Raw genomic sequence first — 22,913 nt, 5'->3', positions numbered from 1 at the left:
AAAGAGAAAATGCGGAAAAGAAACTAAAACAATAAAACCCTGGCTGAAAGCTTAAAAGATGAGTTGCCAGCTATAATTCCTTCGTTCGAATAGCAAGACACATCGACAGTGTTTTCCTCCTACTATCAGCAGACTTTATGATCTTAACTAATAAGAAATAATCATCTGCAGTATTTAAAAAACAATGATTTTAGGAAGATTATTTCCTTTATTCATGAACATCTTTTAAAATATATTCTAGCATCTATCATCATTGATAAAAAGATTTTCTTAGAAGGAATTCATTTTTTCTTTTTAGTTTACACCTCTATTTGAAATATGTGGATATTTTTATGCAATAATATTCGATGCTTTTAAAGTACATTGTTTTAGAAATATGTAAAAATAAGATTTTATGACTAAAAGCAATTGATTCCTGAATTTTATGTCAATTTGTAAACTTGATTTACTAAATTATGAACCATGTTTATTTATTCAGTTATACATTTATATTCATCTGCATATTTATTGAATTCTATAACCCATACCTGTATGTACTCTGTGAGTGAATTGAAGACCTGGGCTGCTACCATGATAGCCCTGCTAAAATTATCTTTGCCAGATCTGTCAATAGCGTCTTTGCCTGAGTAGTGCCAGTAAAAGTCCATAGTAGACTCCTTTATTTGCAAGAAAAATACATTTTTGTAAATAGATGTCTTTTCCTATTTTAAAAGTGATAGAGAGAGATAGTATCTATAGATTAATGAAATGTAGATTTACACCTGTGCGGCGATGTCTTCTGTATTATAATTTTATTTTCAAAAGAAGAATATTAAAAATCATGACAACCAGGGATAATGTAAGTAAAATATATCAGTTAATTTAAATTTCTAAAAAAGTTCATTCATAAGAGGGGTTTAAGATCAAAAGATGTTAGCCTTAAATTTTCATAACATTTCAAAAGCTAAGCAGACTGAGGCTTTGATTGCTTTCTTAAGTGTATCTCATTGTGAACAATAAAACAGAGGATACTGCCATCAGCAAATGACTTAAGCAGAAAATGAGACGTAAAATAAATTCAAGTCTAAAACCAAACCTGCAGTCTTAGTAAATAGTCAACAGTGCAGATGATAATGTTGACAGTAGTGGTGTTGCCAGCTTGGGTGCGTAGGTAATTTTGGAACTCTGATTTTTTTAATTCGAGGAAAAAAATATATACTTAGTTCATTATCATATACCAACATTAAAAAGCATAACCTGGATTTTTATGCCTTAATTAGAATTCTTAATCTGGACCTTGAACATATGTTGCCGCTACTTTAAGACTAATTTTGTACATAGCATGAATCAAAAACGATTCTTTTGGTCAATATCAGCTAATAAATAATTATTGGTTAATATAACATCCGTTCTTCTCGCTAATAAGCTGCTATATCTACATACATACATAATTACAGACATAAGAACATTTCGGTAACGCATTTAAACGGATTTACCATCCACAATGCGTTTCACAATGCTTCATTTACTCCCCCAACAGGTCCTATGGAAGAATATTTCCATTTCATACAGTAGCAATCGTCTGTTTAGAGTCTTTTTGTACTACCACTCTTACAATATCAGAAATGGAACAGTTTGAAATTTGAAACAAAGAATGCAAAATCTATGGATTATTTCAAGGTGTTAGTAGACAGGGAATTATATGATGGGAGAGTTATATATGACGAATAATACGTGTTTGCACTGCTGTTGACATGGCTTTCAATCTTGTATGTATATATTATGCATTATTATATTATTATGGTTATCTTCTATACGCGTGTGTATGTGTGCATGTGTGTGTGTGTGTGTGTGTGCGTGTGAGTGTGTGCTTTGCATGTCACGGTTAAAGATATCTGTTTGTAACCACATGAGTACATTTAAGTTGAAATATTATCTTTACCACGTGTATCATTATTGTAATCTTTAATCAATAGATTTATGGCATTACTATTAATATTAAGGGCATTCAAGGGATCTTATCCTATTTTGCCCTATACCATATGTTATGTTATGTTAATATTGGGTCTTATTCATACCTAAGTCGAGAAAGGTAATCCGTGTTAACTGTCTTAACCAAGGACACAATGTCAGGATTAGAATTTTCTTCGATAATTGCCACCTATCCGGCCAATAACCACACTTAGCATCACTTGACTTTTGTGACAAGACAACAGAGCCACCGAATGAACCACAAGATGTATAATATATATATACCTCTTTATCTATCAATCTATATATCTATCTACATATCTGCATGTCTATATATATATATATATATATATATATATATATATATATATTATATATATATATATATATATACATACATGTATATACATTATTATTTTTTTTTCTTTAATGTCAATCTATCTATCTGTCTGTCTATCTTTATATCTCTTCTCTTTTTATTAAGTCAATTAAATATTTGAAAAAAATATAATGATGGTACTTTAGAAAACATAATATGAAGTTCCAAGCCATCAAAATAAAATAAAAATTATATAAGACTAGAAAACTTTGACTCACCTAGATTGTGACCTTCACAGAGAAGCTGAAGAAATCTGAAAAGCTTGCAAGTGATTTCGGCGTCTGACAGGTTGCCTGCCCCAGAGCTTGTGCTCATTCCAAGGCCTTCTGCCTTGTTTGTTCTTTCAAAGGCATCTAAATCCAAGACGCTGGTGGTGATAAATCAAAATGACAAGCTATTTTATTTAAATTAAAAACCGCTAAATTTCATTTAATACTTACACACAACACCCACACACACACACCCACACACACACACACACACACACATATATATATATATATATATATATATATATATATATATATATATATATATATACATAAGTATATATTATATAATATATTATATATTTTTTCTTGGTCATAACAAGTTTTTTTTTTAACGTAGTAAAATAGAATTGGTTAGTAATAGTCACTTGCATCATAGTCGACAGCTTACCTGCACTGCTGCATTAAACCAGCCACTGAAGTAAAAAATCCCACATCTTTCTTGTCTTTTAAAGCCTGCAACATTCTCTGGTTAAAAAATGTAAAAAGAAAAAGTTATTTAGGTAAAGTTTAATGTCTATGAATATATATAGCTAAAAATATAACATAAATCCTAAAATAAAAGAAAAACTAAAAAGGCAATATCGTCGTGGTTTCAGAGAGAAAAAAACGGGCATCATTTCAAAATTATGGCTCAAGCCAATTATAAGGCAATTTCTTTGAAAATTGATCCAAATGTAGCATCGTTAAATTCCCATGTAACAATATCAACAAACAAATTGTATGTCTAACTATTCGGGTCTACGTGTAACCAACCGTATCGATATAGTATATCATATCAGAATGAACAAGATTTTTCTAAGATGAGTTTAAAGTTAAAGTGATCAGGACTGAGAAATTAAATGACTTTTTTTTAATTTGGGGAAACAAAACTCATTCTCATCAATGAAGGAATTTATTTTAACTTCAATTTTATAAGCTAAGCTTGAAATTGTTGGGGTTTTTTTTGCATTAGGTTTATCACTACGTTTTGCGACGATTGATGATTCAAATGTATTTAACGTCTATTTTAGCTATTTAACATCTTAACATTGAGGCATTTCAGTCTATAATTAGTAAAAAGTTTTTACCTTCTGAATAGCCACGTTTCCTCCTCTTAAAAGAGATATACCTAGCTCAATGGTCTTATTCACCATAGGACCCGGCTCTCCTGAAATGATCAACATCCAAACATTCGTAAAATCAAGAATTTAACTAAAAGTGCAAAGCGTGCAGTGAATAAAATAAGGGCGATTTTAGTTATTTATTTCTAATTAAATTGTCTGTTTATTTGCAATGCACATTAGCAGTAACACACAATTTAATAGAATCGGTAAAGTTATCTGTAAATACAAAATGTCATATTAAATGAAAGTATAATGTTTTGGGTAGAGTTACTGATAAATTTGTATCATTCAATTCAGTGATAAGGTTATTTTTATATCACACTAAAGGTATCTGTCATTTAAATAATTAAAAATTAGGACGTCATTAAAGGGCCGAAAAAATGACAAAGATTACATTATACTAACATAAAATGATAATAATATAATGATAATGGGGATGATGAGGATGATACTCTTGTTGTTGTTGTTGATGATGATGATGATGATGAGGATGATGATGATGATGATGATGATGATGATGATGATGATGATGATTATAATGATAAGATATAATAAAAAACCGTACCTTTGCTTGCACTGATGTACATGAGAACCATTTCGGCAGCCCCTCTATCTGATAATCTTGATTGTTCGTATAAAAGCTGCTGCTTTTCTGTCTCTTGTTCCTGTGATTATATTATATTATGAAAGATTAATGATTTCGATAAGTAAATTCAACTCATTGGTTGCATTATAATTTCTATTAGGAATATATTTTTGTTGCATCAATCAGATACTTTCAATTTTGGAATAAGTCTCTACGTTTTGAAAGCCTTTTCAACATAGAATAGGATAGAGATAATCTCAAAACCCATTAGAACATCACAAAAATATGTGGGAAATTTATTGATGATATGTTGTAAACCTCTGAGTTTATTATATTAATAATAATTGACAAATTAGATTATCTCGATCAGAAAGGTGAGATTGTTTCAAAAATATCAATTAAATGTAGGGAAATTATGTATCTAAAGCATACTTTCAACCCGTAATTATGTCTTTTTTGAGTGGAAAATACCATATATAAGAGAAACTTTAATAAACATATCACCTCGAATAAAAAAAGAAAAGAAGAATACTTTTAAAATCAAACTTGCTTTAAATGTTCATTTTATATCGTGATTGCAAAAATTTAGTAATAAATAGTTAAAAGATTTACAAAAACAATATTAAATTTCAAAATCGAGGAAAAACATATATTATGATGTTCCGAATTGCGTTAAAAAAACTCGAAAATTATCAAGTACGAGATTGGAAAAAGCTTAAATTTTCATGTCATTGCAAGCAAGCATTATCTCAAATCTAGACAATCTCTCGCTCTCTCTCTCTCCCTCCCTCTCCCCCCCCCCTCTCTCTCTCTCTCTCTCTCTCTCTCTCTATATATATATATATATATATATATATATATATATATATATATATATATATTGAATCGTGTTGGATACAAATATGGTACGAATAGTGCTCGACATGTAGCAATGGAGCGAATTATTATTTTAATATTTACCACTGACTGACTGACTCCAACATTGCGGTAAATATTAAAATTATATATAATATATATGTATATATATATATATATATATATATATATATATATATATATATATATATATATAGTGTGTGTGTGTGTGTGTGTGTCTGTGTGTGTGGGTGTGGGTGTGTGGAAGTGTATGTCTCTATATTATCCTCAATTTCCTTCTCCCCTTTTCTCTGCCTCTCTCTCCCTCCCATCTCTCTGTTTCTTTTCCCTGCCAATGTCTGTCTGTACTGTACACACATTACTTTCAACGTAATTCAAATGAGACAATGATAGCTGCACTTAAGACAAGAGTAAATTTACAACACCTATGAAACCCCTTCATAATGAAAACGAACGTCAAATTATTTTTTTAAAAAGAAAGACATTAATTTTCAGGACTACCAGGATCTCAAAGGCCGTTTGACGACTCAAATTTAACGTTAAAGTGAGTGCGAATTTGGGATGTTAGATTCAACTTATTAAATGTTTGGAGCATAGAGCAGCAAGAAGGGTTCTACATTTTTTGTATTGTCAAATAATCTTTTTTTAAATAATGTACATTAAATCAATCACGCTCTGACAATTTTCTAAATTGAATAAAATAACTAATTGTTTTTTCATGACATTGGTGACGACTTTTATAAAAGTATAATAATAAATCAAAAATAAAATTCTTGCACAAATCCCTTGTACAAGCTGGTAAGTAGAAGGATGTACCTGACAATTAATATCCAAAACATGTTTACATGATATAGTGACAACACAATGATTAACTGGTGACTAAACTACGAATTGTGAAGCTAATAAAGACTTTTGCTTATAAAATCTAACAAGAATTAAACATAAAAGTAACATTATTTGTGAGAAAACAGTTGATTAAAATTAATTAGAACTTTGATCGCTTGTAGATGTTTATAGTATGAAAGGAGTCATAGCGAACATAACTTGGAAGTATAGAAGCAGTTTAGTTGGGCAAATGTTTATAAAAAATGAAAGTTAATGAATATTCCTATGTTTATGTTAAAAAAACACAGCTTCGACTATAGCATTGCGTCTTTGGGCAAGGTACAATGCACACATTGTCTCACATTAACTCAGGCGTGAATGAACATTAATCTTTGGGTGACTTTTTATTGAACATTTTATCTAAGTGACATACTAGGGGAGTAACTGACGCATTATGATGCGCATTGTGAGAGGTAAAGTGGTAATATTTTCCTTTATAAATGTGTCTTTATTTTGTATAATCTTTTGCTATAATATTCACTAACCTTTCTATTAAGAAGTGACCTTTAATTAATGACAAGGTTTATGTGAGATTTATTTTTTCAAGTTTTGATTGAAATAAATTTCCAAACGAAGTAATAAATAAATAAATAAATAAATATATTTGAGAAATTTGTCTCTAGGGTTTATTCCAAGTGAAGATTGGAATAACTCAGGCGTTAGCCGCAGTGCAGTGCGGCAAATTGAGCTAGGGCGAGGTGACTTGCTCAAGGCCATACAGAGCAGCGTTGGGTGATCGAACTCGGTACTTTTCGGGTACGAAGCAAAGACCATACCGCTAAGCCACGCTGTCCCCAGTTGCTCTGACTCGAGTATTTCCGTCTGTTTTTATGTTAGGGTGGATAATGATAAAATGTCTACAGCATGACAAAACACTTTAAAACAACACCGGTTGTCAAACGTGTATATATCAAAACCAAAACATTGAATACATGTTTACAAAAGCTTGAGAATTCTCATTTGACAAAAAGCATACTAATCTGAAGACACGCTTATTTATCATATCCTTCTTATGTGTCTATATCCCATTCAAACATGCACTGGGGGATTTTACAACGAAAAAGTAGGCGTCTCTAAACTTATTCTTCAATGTTATATTCCAACATTTTCTGCTTATCATCATTTAACAACATGGAAAGCAAAACAAAATTGCGCAAGATGCAAAGAATATCAACATTTTAAGCAGTAATACGTAGGTAAAACTGGGGGTTATGTGCCTAATTCAACAATCAATGGGAAGTACTCTTGTTGTTAATGGTCATGCAAGAATGAAAAAAGGAATAAATGTAGCTTTCATAATGTGGCTGTCAATAAGGGACACAGATAGATGGTAAATCAAAGCAATGTGAGAATACTAATATCTTTTGTCAATTAAACATATTTTTTTTCTTCAACAAAGCAATGGCTTTAGTTTAGAATTTTCTTTTCAATTTCAGTTTTCTAGCTTTTAATTAAAATAGTTCACTGCCATTACAAAACGACTGCATTTATACCTTTTTTTGATAAACATTAAATCAATAACCTTAGTTTTTAAAAATACGAATATCTATTATTTCCATTGTGTGACAATGTGCTCAGGAGATATTTAATAAGAGGTTAAAACCAATCTGCATTCAAAACAAGATACACAGAAACTGTCAAGCGGAGGCATCGTGGAATCTGCTTTGTCACATTTAACTGTACCTTCCAGACTTCCACTTTAATCTTCCCATGCAGCAAAATTGTGAAAAGTTGAACGTGACAGAAAATGTGCAATTGAAAGTAATGAATTATCAATGAAGAATTCAGATGAAAAAATGAACATAACTAATAAAAAAATATTAATGAAAGTTTGTGAATCAATACTTCGATGCGTTAAAAACAAAGAAATAAATATAAAAAGCATTCCGTAAGTGTTAGCAAGAACAAAACCAAAATGTCTAAATAATGGTGTGTCAAAGTTTTTGGAAAGTTGCAAATACATTATGTGATAGCAGAATATAAATATACCTCAAGGAAAAAGATCAATTTTAAAGGAAAAATCCAAACACAATGTTAAGAAAAATAAACAAAAATATATGGGTTAAGATTATCAGAAGAAAACCATGAAAACAAAGTGTGATTTGATTAGTAAGCAATGTATCCTGATGATGAATTATGTGCATTTTAGACAAATGAATATGATTTCCCCATAGATTTCCATGCTCTTTTCAAGTTACCTCAAAACTAGGTCCGGGACCATCTTCTTCCCCTTCATCGTCATCCTCCTCATCGTCACCACTGCAGCTCTGTAAGACAAAAATAATATTTAGGATTTTACAAAGTGCTTTCCCCTTTTGAGGTTGAAATATTCCTATGCTGCTGATATGAAATTCTTAATAGCTTTTAAAACTCTGAGAAATATATAAATCATTATAAGGATTTAACACTCTCCTTACCAACGATTTTCAAGATTTTCCCCAAAACTTCACACCCAATTAACTAACACAAAATAGATTTTTTATCACTCAGACATAATAGCAGTAAAATTCTTGCGATACATAGTTTCTTTAGTAAAACATGCTCTACAACACACTGTTCATTTTCTTTAAATTTTATGATGTACAATTTGAATAAGAAAAAGGTTGGTTGTATCGTAACGAATGTGACAATTTTCCTAGGGTTGGTAAGGAGAGGATTAAACAAGCGGTTTCAATTCAAAAGGAAATGCTACATATCTAGATCATACACTAGAAGTGTGAAAGGCCATTGTTTACTTGTATTGGCTGTTTTCAGTACATCTTACTAATATCTTCAACTTAAGAGTCTACGTGTTAAAGAAGTAGTTATTTGGTTCTGTGATAATTAGTAACAACATATCAATCAATTAAAGAATAGTTTATAATAAGTGATTTGAATTGACTCTGCAGTGTATATTACATATATGTACATTAGATCCGAAATAGATTACATAACTTTACCATATTTTATCCAGAAGGCGGAAAACAAGCAGAACTAGAAGGTTACAAGACCACATTCTTTTCTTTATTACAACAGTATAAATTTGGGTTTACCTGACTCATGATTTCAGCATAAGAAGTATAGAGGTGATCTTCTGGCAAGCTGCTTTGTTGCTGTTTTGTGGCACCACGACAAAGCGCAGTGATTAGCTGGGTCAGTGGGTCAGGCTTCTTTTCCTCTTCCTCATCTTTCTTCTCTCCTTCTTCTTCCTCGTGAAATTCCTGTAAAGAATTAGTTAGTTACTAAAATTTTATACCATGCATGATATCTATATTTTTCTCTATGTTTTTTTTTCACTTATAGAGTGAGATTAATTTTCTTTGCACATATGATAGATATTTTTAATGTCACTGTTTTACTTTGTTTTTATTAGTTAATTGGAAGATCTGTATTAATTTATAATAATTTCTATTGGACGATTGCCTAAAATAAATATTTGAGCCTTTCAAAACGATGTGGTTTTATCATAATTTCAAAAAAGTAACAGGAGCAAGGCAATTATATTAATAATGATAAGTAATAAGTGGTGCGACAGTTCAAGAAAATCAAAAACATAACATGTTAAAAAGTTTTCCCTATTTTATTGTTTGACCTTCTAAAACACAATTGAGATTTTGAAAAATATATATTCATCTGAAAGCTTTTTTACTACATTAAGATGTAAATCATCAAATAGAATTTGTTAAAAATATGTACTTTTATCTCGGACTGAAAATATTTACATATAAAAAATGCTAAAAATAAAAAAAAATCCCCCCCCCCCCCCCCCCCCAAAAAAAGAGCTTCTGTTTGTGCTCAGTAGGCTAAATTTTAAGGGAAGTATAAGAATGAGGATTCTAATGAGCCGTAGAAATATTTGTAGGTGTCTTCTACATGTAGGCCTATTTTCCTGCTCACTGACAGCTTTGCACTTGGGCTGAAACACATTTGTTGAGTCCATTGAGTCTTTCGGTAGCATTTCAATATCTAATCCCAAACATATGACAACTTACCGAGCGCTACCGAGCAACACATAAAAGACACATTTCAAATTCTTACAGTAAGGTCCACAATTAACTTGTTCTTGTCAGCTTCTTCAGCCTCGGCATGGAGCCAGATTTCTTTGTAAGACTTCAAGAACAGATTCATCGCTCTGTGCCTGAAAAGACCAATTGATGATTCAGTTCTTACTGACGGCCACAATAGCTTTTAAAAGCAGTATGCAGTCATTGTGTAGTGACTCGCTGTTCATTTACAAAAAGTGTTTAGTTAAAACTGAGAGAATAAATTTATCGTGTCTTTACCTTCTCATTACCAATAATTCTATTTTACACAAAGAAACGAGCCAATAAATCAGTAAATAAATAAGTTAATAAACAAATAGACAAATAAATAAATAAATAAATAAATACATCAAACAATCCTCCACCTACCAAACCCCCAAAAAAGAAGGCATAACCTCACCTCGGTGTTCCATGAAGGGGTATCATCCTGAAGCAAGCCATCACAGCCCTTTTTCTTTGTGATGAAATGACTTTTTTCCATGCGCTTTTACCATGCAAATTAGGATGTTCAATCTAGAAACAGCGAGGAAAAAAAATTAAATTAGCTACGAGTTGCCAGAGAAGCTAATTTAGATCAATGTCATATATTCTTGAAATTCACTTTTAGTCATTGTCAGATACCCACATTTATTTTGGCAGCAATCTATACACATCGGAGGTAGCCAGCATGCTATTCTATTAAATCAACTTTTACATAGTCCGTAAATCTGCAATTAATGTTATTCCCTTCATAATAATCATCACGGTTTTAGTGTCAAAATTAATAACATTCGTTCAACACATTAAAAAACAAGATAATAGTCATTTCAACTATACAAAATGGTGGACTGGTAGCAGCCTATTTGTATTTTCTTATTGTCATATTATTTATGACTTATCAATATTATGTTTATGATTTTTTTATTTCTTATGCTTTCAAAAATGAGACATTTAAAAATAAAATAAATAATGCATCATTAATCACAGTACAAACAAGTGGGCATTTTCTTTTATTTAATTTTTCTATATATATGGCTGTGGTGCACTTTTCACTTCTGTCAGTCAACTGCTACTTTTAAATATGTACTCAGTTAAAATAGTCAAATAGATTGATTTGTGCCATTGACCAATTTGTTATTCTTTTCTTTACTGCCTATAACCGGGTGCTCATTAAAGGATGAGTGAACATGAATTAGTAAAGTTTGAAAAACCATCAAATATTAACTTCTAGCAACATTGAGAACCTCCTAAGTTAAGCGATGGTGTCATTTAAAAAAGTAAAAAAGAAGAAAACGAAATACTAAAACCAGTTATGAGATTGAGTGAAAGCTCAAGTTAAATCAACAATGACAAATGATATTGACGTTTCAAGTTATCGTTTTTATAATAGGTTAGAAGAATAATGACATTATTCCAAAAAAGGTTAAATTTATATTCTTCAAACAAGATGGAAAGGGGAGACCCGACACATTAAAAATTTCCTTTATAAGTTAAACTGGAAATTCCAATTTAATCGATCTTTTTCATATTTTTGATCTTAATCAGCAAGATATTTATTTGAAAGAATAATAGAAATTATGCAAATTACTTTATGAAATGTATCTCACCGTGTGGAGTCCGTACATGACCTTGGCCATGTTGATGATTCGTCCAATGACCTTGGTAGGGGTCAAGTCTGGAGTTCCTGACGTCTTGGAATCTCCAATCTTCCTGTACAAGACTTTCTGCCAATCAACCTTCTCATCAATTGGCTGTAAATAAAGGGTAAAGGAATCCGATTTAGAATAAGAGTGGCTAAAAATATTTTTAACAGTTAAACAGTTAGACAATTCCTAAATAAATGCGGCTGGCAGCTCAGTTAATTGAATGTTAACATAAAAGTAATGGTTTGTTTAAAAGTACTATTTGCTTTAAAAAGTGAAAGTGTGTGTTCTAGTCAGAGGGTTGCAGGCATTGTTACTCTTCGTTTAATACTTTAAAAAACCCGAGATAAACACCAGATAAAAGGACCGTTTGGTTATGAAGAAGTTTAACATCATTACATAGATGGGTGTAATTACTGTGATAACTAATTTTAAAATATCATCTACAATTTCAAATCCAGTCTATCATAGAATCTCTTTTGTAAGCCTTATCACCATTAGATAAGCTAAACAAAAAAATATCATTTTATTTCTTCTTATACGACATGTCCTCCCAATATGGAAGTGATGCAAAGTTCACCTTAAGAACCGATTATTTATCAGCGTCAACCATAAAAAAGGAGTTACACATATGTTTTTCAATAACAATAAGAAGAATACCATTCATCACTGAAGCTTTTAGATATAATAATAAATAAACAATAATCATTGACTGAAGGTGAGTATAGATCAATATGGGAACTTTTCAATCCATGCCTATCCTGATCATGTCATTTTAAGCCACCCTTGCCAGTGTCTCGATAGAAACTTCAAACAGAACAGTTCTGTTATATTAACCACGGCATTAATGTATCTGATTTGGTATAACTAGGAATTCATGACCTTTGATCAGGAACATAAATTTTAATCATGAGCCATGGCACTTCGTCTTATTATCGGTGTAAACCTTAGTGACAAGTCCTTATAAAATTCCAGCAAGGCCCCTCTAAAAAACACTATCGAAGACGTACTTTATAAAGTATGTTCCATATTGTTTGAAATTGCAGTTTCCAACAAATTTTATTCTAAAATGTCTTTAAAAAACACTCACTCCTTCTTGAGCCATTAGATGCTGTTGCAAGAAATCCTCTACATCGGCCTCTGCATCCTTCTGAAACAGTAAAAAGTGAGAAAAACGCTCTCTTTTGGGGGTCAGCAAGATGCACAAAATGCAAACCAACGGGTTTCTTTAAAAAATATGATAAAAACGTGGATAGATAACTAAAACTTGAATGAGTTGAATGGGATTTATAAATTGAAATAAATTAATTACTGTAATAACACAGAAAGGAAAGGAGGGTTGTTTGTTATCTTTTTTTAAATTACGGACGACACGACTCTCTCTCTCTCTCTCTCTCTCTCTCTCTCTCTCTCTCTTTCTCTCTTTCCAGCACACACACACACACACACGCACACACACACACACACACACACACACACACTATCTATCTATCTATCTATCTATCTATCTATCTCTATCTCTCTACACACATCCAATAATTGGTCTGTAAGAATACTGAAATTAATTAATTATAATATTGTAGACACTCGATCTTTGCACTGGGAAGGCCTTATTAAAATGTTAAGATTATGTTGTAACATTTCATGTGATAATGAATATTACTTGTGCCTATATTTTTTTTAGCTTTTATGTTTTTTTTATCATTGCACATATTATTTGTATTGGAATGTTTTGTATATTAATTTCTTTTAAATGTTAAATGCATAATTCGTGCTAATGGCACAAACGACAATTATATTATATCTGTTTGAAATTTCTCGCCAAAATTAGGTAAAACAGTGTGGTGAAAATTTAATCTCCAACACTCTTTAAGAATTCTTCACAAACATACATTTGAAGGAAACAGAAATACGAAGTTGAGCAACAATTTCCAAAATAGTCAATCGCACAGCTATGCTTTTCTAGTGTTTAATGGCATCTACTTATTGCTGTTTTTCTTATTGACTATGATACTCTATTTAATAAAATTGATTTATATTGAGTTTAACATCAACATTCTTTTTTTTTACCTTAAAGCAATCTTCAGAGTGTCGTTCTGTTGGATCTATAAAATTCTTCTCAACACGAGCACAATTTACAAAAGGAATCAGGAACATAAAAAGGGATAATAAAAGGAGAGGGAGGGAAACCCACAACGTAAAGTAAATATGAAAAAACCCAAATAAAAACAAAACAAAGGAAGGTTTTTCAAATAATCAATCTCTTTCGTGAATAATTTTTCATTGGACACGTTCAGAATTCAATTCACTATGTGGCAAGGATTTGAACAATCAAATGAAAAGGACTTTGAGATGATGATAATGATGATGACGATGATGATGATGATGGCGATGATGATGATGATGATGATGTTGATGGTGATGGTGATGACGAAGATGATGGTGCTGTTAGTGTTTGGAAGGGACAATGGAGGGAATGGAAACACCCAAAACAAACAAAATGAAAACTATAAATTCTATCATATTTACAATAGGACTACGCATAGAAATAGATAGATAGATATTTATAAAGAGAGGGAGAGAGAGAGAGAGAGAGAGAGAGAGAGAGAGAGAGAGAGAGAGAGAGAGAGAGAGAGAGAGAGAGAGAGAGAGAGGGGGGGGGGGGAATGGGTGGGTAATAAATTTTTGCGGATTTGCAACAGTCATCAGATTCTGGTGGGTTACAATATATGAATTGGTCAGACTCGCCTCGAGCCATAATGCATAATTCGATCTCTTTCTCCCAAGAACAAATCATTTAATGTAAGTTGCGCAAATTTATTTTGAAGTAATTCATTATTCATTTTTTTTCTTGTTCTAAACTGGATTTTGCCAGGATTTATCCATGCAAAGAGAGAATGATATCAACCATGAAGAAAATATTCTTTACAGGTACCCTTTTGGAGAAAACAATCAAATAATGTCACCAAAATATATCTACGATAAACCAACAATTGTATATATTAAAGTGATACATTACATTATATTTACACATATTTAATTTGTACTTAATTTTCCAACTGTTTTTCCATTTTGAAACCATTTTAAAAAAAAATATTTTTAGTATTCTCAATCATTATATTCAAAATCAAAACATAGTATCATGATAGTGTAAATAGAAAGCAATGGAACATTTCTGATGTAAGAATGATATGCTATATACTTTTTTAAAATCCGTCAAACACATCGAATTTGTAATTTTTAAAATCAGATAACTAATAGCATAAATTTCAGTTCTTAGAAACCATGAATCCATGTGGTGATTGGATGAAAAAACTACAAACCTGTAGAAATTTTTGCTTGGCTTGCTGCAGTAACTCTTGCTCTCGGCCACTGAAGAAGCTAAGTCCTACAGGAACCAACCGTTTCATACAGGCCACGTTGAGAGAATTGTGCGGCTCCAACCGCTTCCTCTCGCGCTTTTTGCCAGATCTTTTGTTGTTATTGTTGTTGTTGTTGCCTCCATCTGCAGTTCCTGAATCCACTTTGTCGGGGACGGAGAGCCTGAGAGCTTGGTTGGGCATTATCAAAGCCATATTGTCGATTTCATTCTGAGCTACAAAATTCTGCTCTTCCCTTTGGAAAACCTGGGAAAAAAGATTGCATACTTAGGTTAGTCTATATTTACAATACATATGATAGAGTTTTGCAATATTCATAGTCACGATAACTCAGCTGGTAGAGCATTCGGCTGATAAGCAAAGGAACCGGTATAGGTCATAGGTTCAGTCATAGTATACTTTTTTTTTAAATATCTGTCTAACCAACGGATCGGGTAGCTAAGTCTAATGGATCTGAAACTTATTCTTAGTGGAAAATAGGGCTGTTCACACATCTTCTCCAGGCTGTCCTTTCGGCTGTAGCAGTAGTGACCTCCCTCCAAGATGTAAAACCCATTCGCCTCGTTCTTTCGCAACTGTCCTCCTCAATGCTTCTCTCTGATTCCTCTCCACTCTTGCTATTTGGTGCCCACGTTAGTTTCAAATAAGGGAGGCTGTTGTTCTTTGAACATATCCTATCCGTCTCCATATTCTGAGAGCCATCATTTTATTTACAAGAAGGATATATACTTTTATCATGATCTTATTTGTCACCTTAATCAGCCATCTTATTTCCAAAATACTTCACAAAGCTTCGTGAAGTAAACTATCCAGTTTTCTCTCGTCACCCCGTGTCATTTTCCATGTCCCAAAGGAACTTAGGGGTTACTAACATTTTAACTAAATCCATATTTTTTATAATGTATCACAATAATTTAAAATGGCACGGTGGTTACATTAAAAAAGTTTTTAAAAGTTTAAAAGTTTTATCCAATCTTTTAAAACAATTCTTTTTCCACGACGTGTACATATTTGCAAGTCTGGCATCGGAAAGCAATATGGGCCTTTTTTAACATTTTTTATATGGACAATATTTTGGGTCATTTTTTGTTATTTCCATTACAATAATGAGCCCATAATAAATTGGGTTATCAGACCTGCAGATAAGTGCAAGTGGTATTTCCAAATATAAAAATCAAACACATTTAAGGGTGCCTACTAACCATATTTTATAACTTTTTTATAACTTACATGTGAATGGGACCAGATAGAAAATATATCAGCCACGCAAGAAAAGAGCTGCTCTGTTTCAGCTCTTGGATATTTCAGCCAATGGGAACGATGAAGATCCACATATTTGATAAGCAGGGGGTAAAAGGCATAGATATCTCTCACCAGGGTGCTGAATTTCTAATTGAAAAAACAAATAGAGAAAACAGATGAGTTTGGTAAAGTAATTTTGAAAAAGAAACTTTGATTTATTTTTTTTGATTTTTTTTTCAAACTGCATGATAAATGTATTATATAATATTCACATTTTGTTTGACAATTCCCACTAAATACCTACTTAGTTGGATAATACACTTCATTCAATATAATGTGACGTGCATTTTATTCTTCAATTAATGAGGCAAAGACTAACAAACGTTACGAAATATAGCTATCCACTCTACTAAGTATGGATATATTTTGTCCCACTCTACAAAAGATTGATATATCTTGTAATTTTATATCTCAACTAACTTGAACACAATAAAAAGAGTGCATTGACGCATGACAACACTCTTTAAATTTTAATAATTGATACAAATATTATATTCAATAAGTGTAATTTAATCATCCCATCTCGTTCATTGGTCTCTTGACTTCTGATCACAATATTAAAAACATAGAAATTCTACCATGCTAATTCTTTATCTCCAGATTCCAGGTTCAGGAGGCTCTGTGATATATACTTTACCTCCTGAACATATTGCTCAAAATCCTCAGATCCATCACTGCCCATGCGTTTTTCTTGAGCCAGTTTCTTCTCCAAGCCCTCGGTAGCAATCGAGTTTTCCTTCAGTTTCTCTACAATTGGCAAGAAATGGGCTTGTACCATGTCAGGGGTTGAATTGCAGATGATAGGCTGGGTGCGTGCTGTGAAAATTTTAAAGCGTACATTCATTCACTTCAACCCTTTAATCCTGATTCAAAGTAAATTCATAGAAAAAAACCCTGAAAATCTTTTTATTATAATTATTTATGTAAACATCATTTTACAAAATGTGAATGAACTTTGAGCTGGGTTATCTTAAAAAATCAAAATTTTCATGGCAGTTTGACACATCTGACATACAAATAAAACAATTGTAAAAAGCTTTGAACATAGTTGAACATTGACATGATTTTAGGAGACCCACTGGCAATTCTGTTCATCCAAGGAGCATCCTCTGACCCAACGTTGCTAAGAATCAGCTTCAGAACGTCCCCAAGGACTGCATTCATTTGCTTCGCTGTCACATCAGTAACATAGTTCAAGGGTCTGAGAAATTATGATGAGAAATAATAATGGTCATTTATAATACTAATGATAATGATAATGATAACGAAGACAACGACGACCGCAGTGTAGATAACAACAACAATTCTGAATACAAAAACACCCTATATAACTAATAATCAGCAATAAAGGGCACGCCTGATTTGAACATTACGAATGTAACTTCAGATTTCTTTTGAAACATGATATTTTTAATGTAATGTTTTCAGCGATTTTTTAAAAAGAAAAAAATAAACATCATAACTCACTTTTCAGGGTGGACTCCATCAGGTCCCCACTTCAGCCAGAATGGGAGGTAACTGAAATATAAAGGAAAAATGTTTGAATCTTTTTTTTTTTAGTTTAGAGGTTATGTATTGAATCTGAGTTTAGACACTGGTAGACAGTTTTATGTCCTAAATCCTATTGCAAGCACCATAAAGTTCCTAATAGCTCTGAAGGACTACTTTTATTAAATTCAAAAATGATTTAACGCAATGAGTTTGACTTCACGACCTGTTTGCTTTGCCGATGTATTGTCTCCTTAGAGGAATGAATTACATAACATGATCTCAGATCTGATAAATGAATTTGTAATTAAAGTCAATTTCGATGTAACCGTTGTAAAAGAATGAATTTCTCAAAATAACTAGGTCTGTCATATGCCCAAATTATAATATTGTAATAAGTAGAGCATTGATTAGGAGACTAAATTTACCTGCATATCATTGGTAGAGTAACCTCAATAACGTGGGGTGCCTCGTGGTATTTTCCACCGGATTGTGCCAAATCCTCAATTTCTGTGACGATCTTATCCAACGCTGGAACATTCTCTTTCAGCTGGTCCATCACCTCTGTTTAAAGTCAGATGTGTTGATATGTGTCATTTTAAACCAAATAAAATTGTCTAATGAACTGTGATAAGATGTGGGTATATTGTCTGCCTTTCAACACTGAGCTACACTAGACTATTTTTTCTATCCTTAGCATTTGTAATATGCTAAGATCCACAAGTCTGTTTGGAAAATAATATCAAACACCAGTGAAATATGATGACTCCCAACATTTTGCAATATATTAAGATGCAGATGATTATTGAAGCAAAAAAGAGATTTTTTCGTGAGTAGATTTACCTTGAGCCTCCAGGGAGTGCTCTGAGATCTTTCCTTCCAAACCAAACAAGATGGAATTTTTGTTGAATTTGTTTTTGTCTGGTTCCAAAAATGCAACGGGGAAGCACGCAGCAAACGATCCAATAGTCTCTCCTAAAGCTGGTCGGTGTCTTTAAGGAATAAATGTGTAATAGCATTTTAATATAAATCAAACACAGCCACACACGCGCGCATGTGTACCAACACACTCACACACACTCACAAACACACACATACACACCCACTCACACACACCCACACACACACACACACACACATATATATATATATATATATATATATATATATATATATATATATATATATATATATATATATATATACAAAATTACTACAATGATGATAAAACTGAAGACAATGATGATGATGAGGTTAAAATAATAATAGTAATAATGATAATAATAATAATAATAATAATAATAATAATAATAATAATAATAATAATAATAATAATAATAATAATAATAAATAATAATAATAATAATAATAAAAAGAAGAAAAGAAGAAGAAAAGAAGAAGAAGAAGAAGAAGAAGAAGAAAAATAACAATAATAAAAAAATAATGATAATAATAATAATAATAATAATAATAATAATAATAATAATAATAATAATAATAATAATAATAATAATAATAATAATAATAACACTAATAATAAAGATAATAATATTAATTTTTTTAAAAATCTAATGTTTAAAAGGGTAATCATCATAACTGGTACAATTCCCACAAAAAGCTACAAACATTTAAGATTTATCACCTAAAGTTACTCTGTGCAATTTCTTTCAGTATGTGTATTTTATGTAGCTTCCAAGAAAATACCTATGATATTTTTTTTAATGAAACTTTTCATTTCTGAATCAAAGTTTGAGATACGTCCAAAAATGCTTACATAATTTCGACTATGTCCCCTATGAAATGTTATTTAAAAAGATAGAATCATACGGAATAGTTGAAAATGTTATTGATTGGATTAAATGTTTTTAAAAAATCAAATCAGAGGCAAAGGGTTATTGTAAATGGTGAAATTTCAGATTTTAAGAATGTTTTAAGTGGTTTGCCCCAGGTTAGTGTTTTGGGTTAACTCCTTTTTATAATATATAAATAACCTATGAGATCTCTACAATTTGTAAACTATTTGCAGATAAAACGAAGATAGATGCAGGTTCTGAAAAACTCTTGATTTTCAGGCGAATATCGATTCTGATTTTAGTAGTCTAGGGACTGGCAATTCCAGTTTGATGTAGACTAATGTCAGATTTTGCAGATATGAAATGATAACCGTCTTGGTATGACTATTATACTGAAATTTGTCGTGCTGAACCATTATCTGCGACGGAATTTGAGAGGGGTAATGGTGTTTTAACTTTTGACATACTTATCAATAATTGTATTACTAAGTCTAATCGTTTATTGAGAATCGTTAGCATAAATTTGCACACTATGATAAAAATATGTTTGTACCATTGCTAGTCAATTGTAGGCCAGCCCTAGAATATGAAAATTGATTTTGGAGCCCCATGTACAAAAACAATCAATAAATTTTAAAATATGCAAAGGCGAGCAAGAAGACTGCTTCTTCGGTTGGAATACATTTCATACAATGAAAGATTAACAGCAATTCTAGATCTCCCGAGTTTGAAATATACAGGGCTTCGTTGGGGTTTAATTAAGCTATTTTAAATTGTTCCTTCTCTGTACGGTGATGATCCCACACTCTTTTTTACATTCTCTCCTGTTACTTTTACAAGCGATGATAAACTAAAAGTTTATATTTCTAGGTGTAGAACTAAATGTAGACAAAATTATTCGTATAGTTAGCATTGATAATAGCATTAAATTTGAAACAAAAAAAAAACAAACAAAAAACAAAAACAAACAAAACAAACAAACCACTATTTCTGTCGATCAATTTAAAGTAAAGAGTTAAATTCATTAAGATACGATTATGATTAATGTTTGTCATTATCAAAAAACACATGTGATAAATTAAGATTGCTTCAATATTATGTTATGCATAGAGCATTGAAAGGATATAATATTATCACAGTTAGCATTTCTAAAAAGAGGTGAGATACTATAAAGTTAGATAAGATAAGATAATTTTATTTAATAAATCACAATTTTGTTTTTGATTTGACTTTGATTTACATTTACTGAAATACACTAGATCTGGATACAAATATGATTAATTTTAAAATCCCCCAGAAACGACGTTATAAAATATTTCAAACCAATCTTTTTCGATAAAATCAAGAACCAAAATCGTGTCAAACAAATAACAAATCTGAAAGCTTTGAAAAATATACACGTTTTAATGAAAGTCGTCAAAATACTGTTTATTTGTTTTTCTTAATATAAATATAAATTCATAACCCGCCAATTGGGTGGTTTGATAAGTAAACAAAAGATAATTAATTTTTAAAGATAACAAATTAAAAACCTACATATTAAATTTGTGTCACTTACAATGAATAATTTTACATCAGAACAAAATTAGCTCATAAATGAGTCTCACGCATATCAAAATAGGGACAGGATATCAAAATTCAAAAAGGGAAAAAACGAAAAGGGAAAGTACAAATCAAATTTCTGTGGGGAAAACGGAAAAAGAAATACTTTTGTGAAATGAAGAACTCATTTAACAAATTGAATGGGAGCATTAAACAAACGAAATATGAAGAATCTAGTGTATTGAAAAGTAATAGCTTCTTGGAGGCTTTCTAAATATAATGATCAGATTCTCTTTAAATTTCTCCATTTTAAGAAAATTATCTATCTATATTGTCATCAGCTATCTGTCTTTTTACCATCTATCTAATCTTATATCTTTACTACTTACCTCAAATATCCAATCTAAAGTTACATCTAGTAATAATGACTCATAAAAACATGCAACTTGAACATAAAACTAAAAGTCTGATATGAAGTTAAAGTGGAAATCCTAATTACATGCTCGTATTGTAATGTTAGAAATGTTCAGATTACAACGGATAAATTCACTTGCAAACCATGATTGAAAAAATCTGCCTTATGAAAAAGCTCTTTTAGGGAATATCTCTCTTTCATGGGACATTATTTTTTCCCTCTTTATGATCGTAATGGCTAAATACGTTAAAGAGTCCCTATATGTCTGTAAATTGTTAACGTTGATAAATATTTGCAAAAGGTCTACCTTTTTAACTTAAAAATGATATTTTTCTACGACCATTTTTTACAATGGAAAATAACGAATAATTATATGAAACTTATCTTTCATATTGATATTGAATATGTTTTTTCATAATTCAGAATACAACATTGCTAGGTATTTCAGCTACCTTTATTGGCATGTGATTACATCAATGATGTGAAATAAATTATTAATTGTTAGTGATGTCATTGTGAAACTATCCAAAAAAAAATAATTTGATTAGTAAATTTGTCATTAACTATTAACTTAAACAGTTAAATAGCAAAAAGTAAATCCATCGGGTATGTTATCTTTAAACATTATGATTACAGTAATAAAAATGCGACAATATTAGACAGCAAATAAAAAATAAAATAGTTATGCGTCTAGTTGAGGGATTAATTTTAACACAGTAATATTTTCATTTATCTAAAACAAAAAGATTGCAACTGCTGAGTGAATCTAATGGCATAAAACAAATTTATCAAAACAAACTTGCTATAAAGTAAGAAAAGAAGCGCTTAGTGAAAGATTAAAAATATGATTGTCAAATGGAAAACATCATTTGCGCAGATCAGCCAAAAATATTACAGTTCTAAGAGCACAATGATCAGAGGGAAGTAAACTCTTAATTGGGTGATGTTTAAACGAAACAATAAACAATTGCAAAGAAACAACCAAAAATGATAATAAAATAATAGATACCTGGCCAGTTCCGCCTGAATTGTATCTCTACATAGAGAAACAAGGCAAGCAAATGTCAGGCACGATACAAAAACATTTGAAACAAAAAGAAAACAGACACGAACACTCATTATCTTTAACACAAAATCTAGCATTTGAATATAATTAGCTACATAGATTTCCCTTCATCACGTAGTATTGAAAATAAAATTCAATAAATCCTGTAATACTTATTGTTCCCATACAGTAATATAAAGTAGTTTACACAAGAAAAGGATAGAAAATTACAAAATGATAAACATATAAACAG

At 31.1% G+C, this 22,913-nt stretch overlaps 1 protein-coding gene across 7 annotated transcripts in view; it reads right to left on the bottom strand.

The window, feature by feature from the left end:
- LOC144957693 (ryanodine receptor-like) overlaps window positions 1–22,913 on the bottom strand; it is a 199,479-nt gene that overhangs the window by 27,868 nt on the left and 148,698 nt on the right. For all 7 annotated transcript variants that reach the window (XM_078889091.1, XM_078889068.1, XM_078889059.1 and 4 more), the window contains 21 exons: window positions 22,625–22,651; window positions 18,709–18,857; window positions 18,294–18,429; window positions 17,845–17,895; window positions 17,457–17,578; window positions 17,015–17,193; window positions 16,306–16,464; window positions 15,019–15,321; window positions 12,786–12,845; window positions 11,660–11,803; window positions 10,474–10,586; window positions 10,069–10,168; window positions 9,084–9,251; window positions 8,250–8,318; window positions 7,735–7,755; window positions 4,270–4,369; window positions 3,669–3,748; window positions 2,990–3,066; window positions 2,548–2,696; window positions 1,076–1,164; window positions 528–656 (listed from right to left, as the gene is read on the bottom strand). In XM_078889091.1, the coding sequence (XP_078745217.1) occupies window positions 528–656; window positions 1,076–1,164; window positions 2,548–2,696; window positions 2,990–3,066; window positions 3,669–3,748; window positions 4,270–4,369; window positions 7,735–7,755; window positions 8,250–8,318; window positions 9,084–9,251; window positions 10,069–10,168; window positions 10,474–10,586; window positions 11,660–11,803; window positions 12,786–12,845; window positions 15,019–15,321; window positions 16,306–16,464; window positions 17,015–17,193; window positions 17,457–17,578; window positions 17,845–17,895; window positions 18,294–18,429; window positions 18,709–18,857; window positions 22,625–22,651 (2,425 nt within the window). The remainder of the gene's footprint in view (window positions 1–527; window positions 657–1,075; window positions 1,165–2,547; window positions 2,697–2,989; window positions 3,067–3,668; window positions 3,749–4,269; window positions 4,370–7,734; window positions 7,756–8,249; window positions 8,319–9,083; window positions 9,252–10,068; window positions 10,169–10,473; window positions 10,587–11,659; window positions 11,804–12,785; window positions 12,846–15,018; window positions 15,322–16,305; window positions 16,465–17,014; window positions 17,194–17,456; window positions 17,579–17,844; window positions 17,896–18,293; window positions 18,430–18,708; window positions 18,858–22,624; window positions 22,652–22,913) is intronic.

This window comes from Berghia stephanieae, chromosome 1, assembly GCF_034508935.2.
Source record: "Berghia stephanieae isolate SIO BIC M18660-M18661 chromosome 1, UCSD_Bste_1.3, whole genome shotgun sequence".
NCBI classification, from domain to species: Eukaryota; Metazoa; Mollusca; class Gastropoda; order Nudibranchia; family Aeolidiidae; genus Berghia; species Berghia stephanieae.
This window is presented reverse-complemented; position numbering and strand designations above follow the sequence as displayed.